The sequence below is a fragment of the Cebus imitator genome, unplaced genomic scaffold (genome assembly GCF_001604975.1).
Source record: "Cebus imitator isolate Cc_AM_T3 unplaced genomic scaffold, Cebus_imitator-1.0 Scaffold1, whole genome shotgun sequence".
Taxonomy (NCBI): domain Eukaryota; kingdom Metazoa; phylum Chordata; class Mammalia; order Primates; family Cebidae; genus Cebus; species Cebus imitator.
Window position 1 is genome coordinate 3,208,355 of NW_016107316.1, and position 10,179 is coordinate 3,218,533.

The 10,179-nt window shown below is 43.0% G+C and overlaps 1 protein-coding gene across 6 annotated transcripts in view; it reads right to left on the reverse strand.

Annotated features, from left to right (window-relative positions):
* Positions 1–3,310: 3,310 nt before the first annotated feature.
* Positions 3,311–10,179, reverse strand: part of E2F6 (E2F transcription factor 6) — a 20,491-nt gene continuing 13,622 nt past the window's right edge. For 4 of the 6 annotated variants that reach the window (XM_017525798.2, XM_017525816.2, XM_017525848.2 and 1 more), the window contains 4 exons: positions 10,011–10,166; positions 8,421–8,535; positions 6,378–6,525; positions 3,311–5,461 (listed from right to left, as the gene is read on the reverse strand). In XM_017525798.2, coding sequence (XP_017381287.1) covers positions 5,415–5,461; positions 6,378–6,525; positions 8,421–8,535; positions 10,011–10,166 — 466 coding nt within the window. In that variant the 3' untranslated portion in view covers positions 3,311–5,414. Of the gene's footprint in view, positions 5,462–6,377; positions 6,526–8,416; positions 8,536–10,010; positions 10,167–10,179 lie in introns of those variants that run through there. The other 2 variants (XM_017525807.2, XM_037737330.1) reach the window with 2 other exon arrangements.

Here is a 10,179-nt window from a genome sequence, read left to right on the forward strand (position 1 = left end):
AGCCTTCCTCTAGACAAGGGGTTGGGGTGGGGGGACGCATCTTTTGCTGAGGCAAAGGACAATTAGTCAGATATGCTATAACTTTTAGCAAAATGCAAATTTGGTAATCATTTTTTCCTTCAGTACAAATTCAGTTTGTTGGTTTTTGAAGTCATCTTTAAAGAAAAAAAATTCTCAGGGTCAGGCACGGTGCGTATAATCCCAGCACTTTGAGGGTCCAAGGTAGGCAGATCACTTGAGGTCAGGAGTTCAAGACCAGCCTGGCCAACATGGTAAACCCTGCCTCTCCTAAAAAAAAACCAAAAATTAAATTAGCTGGGTGTGATGGTACATGGCTGTAATCACAGCTACTTTGGAGGCTGAGGCATGAGAATCGCTTGAACTTGGGAGGCGGAGCTTGCAGTGAGCTAAGATCACACCACTGCACTCCAGCCTGGGCGACAGAACAAGATTCTGTTTTAAAAAAAAAAAAAAATTCTTGGGAATTGTGTCAAATGATGTAATTGGATCGCTTATCAACCAGCAACAACTTACCAAATATTGTATTAGTCCGTTCTCATGCTGCTAATAAAGACATTCTTGAGACTTGGTAGTTTATAAAGGAAAGAGATTTAATTGACTCACAGTTCAGCATGGCTGAGGAGGCCTCAGGAAACTTACAATCATGGCAGAATGGGAAGCAAACACATCCTTCTTCATATGGTGTTAGGAGAGAGAAGAATGAGAGCTGATCAAAGGGGGAAGCCCCTTATAAAACCATCAGATCTTGTGAGAACTTACTATCACAAGAACAAGATGGAGGAAACCACCCCCACATTCAATTTTCTCGACCTGGTCCCTCCCGTGACAGATGGGGATTATGGGAACTATAATTCAAGATAAGATTTGGATGGGGACACAGCCAAACCTTATCATTCTGCCCGGCCCCTCCTAAATCTCATGTCCTCACAATTCAAAACACAACCATGCCCTTCCAACAGTCCCCTAAAGTCTTAACTTATTCCAGCATTAACTCAAAAGTCCAAGTCCAAATTCTCATCTCAGGCATCCTTTCCACCTATGAGCTTGTAAAATCAAAAGCAAGTCAATTACTTCCTAAATACAATGTGGGTACAGGGATTGGGTAAACACACCTGTTCCAAATGGGAGAAATTAGCCAAAACAAAGGGGCTACGGGCCCCGTGCAAATAGGAAATCCAGTACGGCAGTCATTAAACATTAACTTTCCAAAATGATCTCCTTTGACTCTATGTCTCCCATCCAGGTCATGCTGATGCAAGAGGTGGGCTCCCACAGCCTTGGGCAGCTCCACTCCTGTGGCTTTGCAGGGTACACCCCCACCCCTATCCTGGTTGCTTTCACAGGCTGGTGCTGGGTGTCCGCAGCTTTTCTGGGTGCACAGTGCAAGCTGTCTACCATTCTGGGGTCTGGAGGACGGTGGCCCTGTTTTCACAGCTCTACTAGGCAGTGCCCCAGTCAGGACTGTGTGTGGGGGATCCAATCCCATATTTCCCTTCCACACTGTCCTAGCAGAGATTCTCCAGAGAGCAAACTTCTGCCTGAACATCCAGGTGTTTCCATACATCCACTGAAATCTAGGCAGAGGTTCCCAAACCTTAATTCTTGACTTCTGTGCACCCACAGGCCCAACACCATGCGTAAACCACCAAGATTTGGGGCTTGCACCCTCTGAAGCAACAGCCTGAGCTTTTTGTTGGCCCCTTTTAGCCAAGGCTGGAACTGAAGCAGCTGGGATGCGGGGCACCTCATCCCAATGCACCATGGAGGGGGTGGGGGGTAGATGGGCCATCGTAGGCCCCCAGGCTTCCGACAGGAGGGGCTCCTGGAAGGTCTCTGACATGCCCTGGAGACATTTTCCCCATTGTCTTGGTGATTAACATTTGGCTTGTTACTTATGCAAATATCTGCAGGCAGCTGAAATTTCTCCCCAGAAAATGGAGTTTTCTTTTCTGTCCCATCATCAGGCTGCAAAATTTTCCGAACTTTCCTGCTCTGCTTCCTCTTGAACACTTTGCTGCTTAGAAATTTCTTCTGCCAGATTCCCTAAATCATCTCTCAACTTTAAAGTTCCACAGATCTCTAGGGCAGGGGCAAAATGCTGCCAGTCTCTTTGCTTATCAAAGGTGATCTTTACTCCAGTTTCCAATAGGTTTCTCATCTCCACCTGAGACCACCTCAGCCTGGACTTCAATTCCATATCACTATCGGCAATTTGGTCAAAGCTATTCAACAAGTCTCTAGGAAAGTTCCAAACGTTCCCACATTTTCCTGTCTTCTGAGGCCTCCAAACTGTTCCAACCTCTGCCTATTACTGAGTTCCAAAGTTGCTTCCACATTTTTGGGTATCTTTCCAGCAGCGCTCCACTCTGTGGTACTAATTTACTGTATTAGCCCATTCTCACACTGCTAATAAAGACATACCTAAGAATGGTTAATTTATAAGGGCAACAGGTTTCATTGAATCATACGTCAGCATGGCTGGGGAGGCTCAGGAAATTTATAATCATGGTGGAAGAGGAAGCAAATAATGTTTTTCTTCATATGGTGGCAGTAGAGAATGAGAGCCAAACGAAGGGGAAAGCCCCTAAAAACCATTAGAGAACTTACTATCATGAGAACAGGAAGCAGGGAAACTGCTCCCATGATTCAATTACCTCCATCTGATCCCTCCCACAACACATGGGGATTAAGGGATCTACAATTCAAAATGAGATTTGGGTGGGGACACAGCCAAACCATATCATACTTGAACACTTCGTTAATATGGGAAACACATATACATGTTAAGACATGACCTTATGCTCTGACAGCATGGAATGGCAGCTGGGAACTTGGTCACAGCAACTTATGAGGATGGAAGATGGCCACCTGTGTGCTGCGTACAAACTGCATGCAGGAATGGAGCAAAGGGGACTCATGGGTGGACACAGGTCCAGAATGTGGATGTGATTTTGAAACACAGAGGACAGGAAGAGAATAGGATGAGCAAAGGCAGGGAGATGGGAAAGTTCACTGTGTGCTTTAGGCAGTGATGAGACTGATTTGATTGGGGAGAAGCCCTGCGAGGCAAGTACCACGGCACGACTGGAGAGAGAGGCTGGGGCCCTTCTACATCCACAGTCTGCACTTCAGCCTGAAGGAAACACTCAAGGTTTCTGAAGGAAGAAGCGGTGCACACGGAACTGGAATAGTGAGGTTGGATGAGTTAGTGAGGAGGAAGGGCCCAGAAACAAGTTCATGGAATGCTTATTTTATCTGTTTTAAAAATCAGAGACCAAACACCAGAAGATGGAGTGATGAGAGATACTTCATTTATAACACACATCTGTAATTTACAGAGGATTTTCGTTTACATGATCTCATTTTACTTTCACAACAATTTGTAAAGAACATTTGTCACATTTCACAAGTAAGGAACTGCTGCTCAGAAATGATGCTATCACCTTTGGTAAGACCTTTGTTGGTTTTTGGGACACTGCCTTCTCCCTCCCCACCCAGCCCATTATTTCTTTTTAGGAGACTTCCTGTATTTCTCCTTAAATATAGATGCTCTTGGGCCTGCTTTACTCTTTAGATAACCTCTCCTACTCACCAGTTTAAACTATCACATCTCAATTGATACCTGCCCAACCTACGCAACAGCTCAGACCTTTCCATGAGCACCTGAACTACAGACACACAGTGACCTGCAGAAACTACTGCTCTCATCAAGCTCGTCCCAAACCTAATTTTTACCTGAGGCTTCCCCTTCCTCCCGTATTCCCTATTCTGTCAAACAGTATAACCAAGCAGTCCGATGCTGAACAGCAGTGCCCCCTGCAGCTTTTCTTTGGCTAATTTCAAATAACAAAACAGGAGGAAAAGCATTGAGGCTCACCACTGGGGGAGAAGTACAGTGCATCCCCAGGTGCACAGAAACACACCAGCAGGAAGTGCACTGCTGCAGGAAGGGCTGGTGCTCAGCAGAGGGACAGGACTGGCAAAAGCCACCAGAGCTCAGAGGGGCGTGGATCCTAAACACTCAGCATTATTTGTTAATAGTTTTTGGATCCCGATTTTCAGTCTTTTTAAACACAGTCTGACTTTGAAGTTGCTTCAAATATTTCTTTAAAAGCAAGGTTTAAAATCTGAATTCAAAAGATAGAGGAATCTTGTACGATAGACAAAACAGATATTATTAGTCTGATTTTACAACTCACTCACTCCACTCAATTATTTGTTCAAACATTTACTGAGCACTTCTTAAGGGCCAGGCATGGTGCGAGGCACTGGGATATAACAGTGATTATGACAAAGTCCCTCAAGGAGCTCACAGTCTAATGGTAAACTACAGAGTAAACTGAGGCACAGAGTGGTAAATGACTTACCCAATGAGGTAGAAATAGCTAGGTACGTGAAAACGTGGGAGTGGAGCTGGAGAGAGGGCAAGGTACAACTTGTCGTAAGTAAAACCCCTTTGACTGAAGAGCAAGGCTGCACACACAAACATTATAAAAGCTGCTTGCAAAAACCTTAAAAGAGTTTCCAATTGTCACCATGACTGAATTCATGTCTCACAATGAATTCGGCTGTCACCTGACGGCATTTCTCTACCTGCCCCCAAAGCCACTGGGCATGCCAGCAGCCTGCTGGGAGACAGCAAGCAGGCAGACAGTTTGAAACCAAGAAGTATCCAACTCCAATTTCGGCACTGGGAACCATATTAAAATACTTTAATTAAATCCACAAACATAAATGTGTAGCACATTTATGATACTTCTACATGTAGAAGTTTGGCAAAACTCTTCTTTAACCCTCATCCAGAGGATTCTAATAAGTTATAGATACCAAAGAAATGAGAGAATTTGTCTGCCACTTTCTATATATACATCATTTTGGCTGTACAAGGCTGAAAAGTGTCACTCAGACATATTTCGTAAGTAATTTAAACATCATACAGCTATATACAAAGACATCACATTTAAATTCGTGTGTACATCTATCTAATGTACAACAGTAACTGCAAATATGAACCAGTGTAAGGCAATTTCTTTTGTGATATATGACATACTCCTTGAAGGGAAGAATCGAGTCCACGAAGAACTGTCCATTTCAGCCTGACCGTCTTCATGACACTCTGTGATGAAGCTATTTCAGGAGGCGAGATATCTATTTCACTGACAAAAAGCAGTGAATAATTATAAAATGAATTGTTTTCAAATGTGGAAACCCCAATTCCTCAGCCATCTAAGTAGTGAGCTCCTCAAAGACACTACCGGCCATGATGTGGCTACTGAGACGAGGGCAGAGAGCACTTCAAGGATAATTTATTGCTCTGAGAATCAAAGTTGATACATAATTCTCCACAAAAATGTTCGCAAAAAACTCGGTAATAAAGAAATTCTCAAATGCCATCAGTTGCTTACTTCAAGCAACTCTTCACTTTGCTGAGGATTTTCTTCTGAAAAAGAACACAAGAGAGAAATTCACTTAGGTGAAGGTTTGATAGGCAAATATGTAAAAGAATACACAATCCGACTACTTAAAACCCTGAAGATGCCTGGTCAAGAACATGTAAACTCAGTTAACAGCACAAAGCTAATTTTTTCAGTCGCTCAAGAATAAACTGTAACTCGAACTTGTGCCTGAAAGCACGCGTCAGAGAATGGAGGAAGCCTTCCGTTATGAGCACTTTCTTGGTTTCTTTTGGAGGCATCATGATTCCCCCGGTCTCTGTAATTCTTTAGTCTCTGCGCTGTGGTCTGCGTGTGGGCAACAGCCCCATCTTCTGGTCACTCCAGGCATTTTCTGTCAGTGAAAGAGCTTCCTATGAGTCCAGCCTGTGGATGACAACCACCCTGGCCTGCAGCGCTGAGTTCTCCAGTTGGCTGGGTCTTTGTTTGGATGCTGGCTGGGTACTGTAATGGCTTCTGCCCAGGCCATCACAAGATGTACTCCCTGCTCAGGCAATTCCACTATTTGGGATCTGCTGTTGGGCAGTGCTGCAGGCTGGGGTCCCAGGTCAGATGGAGTTGCTGCTCTGGCCAGGTGGGTCCAGAGATGACATCCTTAGAAATGTGCGACTGAGGATTAACTCTTATGGAGTGGGCTGTTGGCTGAGTTGAGTGAGGGTTCAGCTGCCTGAGTCAAGCAGGTCTAGACCTTCCCTTCTCCAAGATGTGCAGGAGGGGAAGTCTCCCAGGCAGGTCATGGGCAGGCTCTTTGGCTGAGTGCCCTATTCAGAGACCACTGCAAGTTGGTATCCCCATGGGACCAAACATAATTCCAAGTTTCCACTGCTTATCAAAATACTGACAGCTTACTGAAAATACTGTTGTACTCTTAAATTTCCCTAATCACAAAATTGGTATATTTACCCTCCTCAGGGCGTTCTGGATGTGTGCTCTCAGATGAAGAAGTCCCGACACCTTCAGCCCTTTTGTTACCTGTCTGAGCCTGCTCCACTTCACACAAATAGACATCGATAGGTCCTTTGGTGCTCCTTATGTGCACTGTGATAGAATCCTAGCAAAGGACACAGGAACCGTCAAGATGAATAATAAATCATATTTTTTCACTCACTAGAACTGCAAAAATCTCAAGACACATTTGAGAAAATCATCTTAGCTTTGTCACATGAAAGCACTGGCCAATTCACAGGCTGAAAACAGCTATACTTGATCCTGTGGTAATGGTTTCAGAGCCATCATGAGAATACCTCAGTACTCCAGGGCTGTCTTTTTCTACTCAGGGCCTGACCCCTTCAAGGAGGCCGTACTTGAGTCAAAAATCAGTGTTTTGATGACAAAGAACTCTAGAATACCCTAGTCTCACAGGATAAATATGTGCTTATATTTCCAGACCAATGAACAGGTCTTGAGATAACTGGGCCATTCTTTTGTCCAGTTGAAAGAACAGGAAAATATCAAAATATACTTCAAGTAAAACATCAAAAAGATAGTTAAGATTATTTATAAAGGACTGTTATTAACTCATTATGATTTTCACATCCTTTGATTTCAGATTTCCTCAGGATTAATCAAAATACTTTTTCCATAAGGTATCAGGCAATTTGAGTGCTTCTGCTGGGAATTATGCTAAATTCTTAAGGAACAGCTCCGGTTATAAATGATTGCTTTAATTGGGAGCTGGTTTAACTATAACAAAGTCTGTTTTCTCCTGTTTAGTGCAGTTAGGCCTGGGCTAGACACACAGACACCACTGCTCCCTCCTGCTCTACACTTCACTGTGATCTCATACCAGGGTGAGTACAGGGAGCTGAAGCCTCTTAGACGGTCTCAGAGCCTCACTTGTCCTTGCTATGACTTCCTGGTACCCAACAAGTGGGCTAGAGAACATCTGTGCTCAGCTTCGAGAGTGCCAGGTCACATCTGGTTTGAATGAGGAATCCTGTACAATTTAATAAATATTTCTAAACAATAAAAGAAACTAATGTTACTCTCAACTGGAAGCCAGCTGAGACTTCACATTCCACAAAATTAGGTGTTGTCAAACTGCTGTGAAGGGTGAGCCAGTAAGTATTTTTGGCTTTGCAAGTCATACTATCCCTGTCACAATCCCTTAACTCTGCCACTACAGTATAAAAGCAGCCAGAGACAATATGTAAACAAATGGGCATGTGGCTGTGTCCTGTTCAAATTACTTCTAAGAACAAGGAGCAGGCCAGATCTGACCTGAGGGTCAGTTTGCCAACCACCATACTAGGTCCCCAGATCTTCATGGTCAGGCTTTGGTCAGTTGGGCCCATGTGCACAGACTTGAAATGAGACTCTAAGAGAAGTCTCAGGCATGATCAAAGGCTCAGCCAGATTCAGCAATTACAGTCTGAAGCAGCTCATAGCACAGGGAAAAAGCCAAAAGTCCCCAGTGCCTTGGCTGAGCCACACCTTACTTTTGGAACTTTAAGATGGGCCAATTCTTGGTGATTCTTCTAAGAAGTAACTATGAAGCCACCTTAACCAGGTTTGAATTCTGGTGACCCTGACAAAGATAACTCATCTTTGCGAGCTTTCGGGCCCTCATCTTTAAGATGAGAATAATGACTACTTGATTTGTTGTGTTAGTTAAGACAAGTTAAAGGGTGTGAAGTGCCTTGAGTACTGTCAGTATGAGATTTATAGTGCACGTGCACACAACGGCTCTGAAGCAGCCTCCGCCTCCTGGGTTCAAGCAACTCTCCTGCCTCAGCCTCCCGAGTAGCTGGGATTACAGGCGCACAGCACCATGCCCGGCTAATTTTTTGTATTTTTAGTAGACACAGGGTTTCACTGTGTTAGCCAGGATGGTCTCAATCTCCAGAACTCATGATCCGCCTGCCTTGGCCTCCCAAAGTGCTGAGATTACAGGCATGAGCCATGGCGCCTGGCTTTAAATCTTTTTAAAGATGCAGGGTTACCTACTTCTCTGGGAGCCGGAACATCCAATCTGGTTTCTGCTGGAGCTTTAACTGCAATGACGATTTGTTCATGGAAGGCCTGAATGCTGTGAATGTCTTGATATGTCACATATGCTAGTGTAAAACTCAGTCAAGGATCTCTACACAGAATGCCATTTATTGGGGAGATAATGTATCTCTAGTAACTCAGTAACACAAGGGTAATATTAGAATGTCTTTAGTTTTTATGAGATGCAAGTTCACAATTAAGGAAAGCAGTAAAAAAAATTCATTGATCATTTTTATTATTCATTTAAAATTAAGATTTTGTAGTGTTCTACAATATTTATAACTCAACCTAAAGAGTTTAAGCTGTACTATTGTAACGATGATGACAATTTCTAGAGAAAAATATTAATAAAGTCTGAGTCCCTAACACAAATATAGCTCATGAAGGAATTCAAATTTTCATCCTATTCCCTTTTCAGTTACAGTAAGCTAGATCTTACTATAATTTTGAGAAAAAATATTCAGGACTCATCCCCTAAAATGAAAGAGAGAAAACAATCCATAAAAAGGTGTAAACAACTTGGAGATTGTTTCTCAAGACTATTATGTATGATATTACTTCTTCCAAAATTATTTTCCATCTCACTGTCTGAGTCTTTTTCGTCTGGTTTCACTGTACTGTCTCAAATTTTACCTCAAATTTATTGAGTTTCCCTAGCATTTTTTTTTTCCAATTGGCTGCAGTAATGTTGGTGCTTATTTTTTCTTTTCCTTCCAGTCACTGTACACTGTAGGAATAGAGGTTTTTGACTGCTAGAGAGTTTTAAGTAAATCTGAGGTATGGAGTATCTCAGAATCAGTGCCCCCTCACAAAGGGGGCCACAGGAACGGCACAGCATACAGGTCTAAGACACCCAGGAGGTCAGTACCAAAGACAAGGCTCCCCCAGGCCGATCCCCCAGTTCCCAGAGACACTGAGTTTCAAAGGAAAGCTGCTATTAAGCAACAACATGCTTCTGTGGACACGAATGGCAGTTTAAGCACCACTTCAATGGCAATTCACTGTTTCAGAAATCAACTTCCATACACAAATTTCTAGGAAAAACATGAATTTCACAAAAGCCAACAAAAATTTATTATCTTTATAGTATTCAGGCTATAAAAATGAATGTTCCACTGTTTTAAATGGCAGCATCAACCTTGGTTTGGTACTATACCCGAGGTCATCATCCAGAATTTAAGAAACGCCACACACAAGTTAAAACAACCTACTGTGTAGTCTGTGTATGTTTGAGGCTACACTACCAACTTGTACTTACTTAAACTTTTTTTTTGGTTGAGATGGAGTTTCGTTCCTGCAATGGCGCATTGTTGGCTCACCACAATCTCCGCCCCCCAGGTTCAAGCAATTCTCCTGCCTCAGCTTCCCGAGTAGCTGGGATTACAGGCATGCACCACCATGCCCGGCTAATTTTGTATTACTTTAGCTTTCAGTGGTCTAATTTTATATTTTAAATATATAAGTTAAGTCACCAAGCTGACTCTACTACCTAAGTAATCTGCTCTGGAAGCAGAAATTTTAAAAAGGTATAGACTTAAAGGATATCTTTCATTTTCTTTGTCATCTGTTAACTCAAACAGCTGCTGAGCACAATCCTTAATTAACTCATCCAAAGCATCTTCCATTGCTGATAAGTCAGAAAGTTCCTCCTGTAGCTTCTTTTGTTGAGGAACTGCTCCAAAATTGCTAAGATCAGATCCTCTTTAAAAGAAAA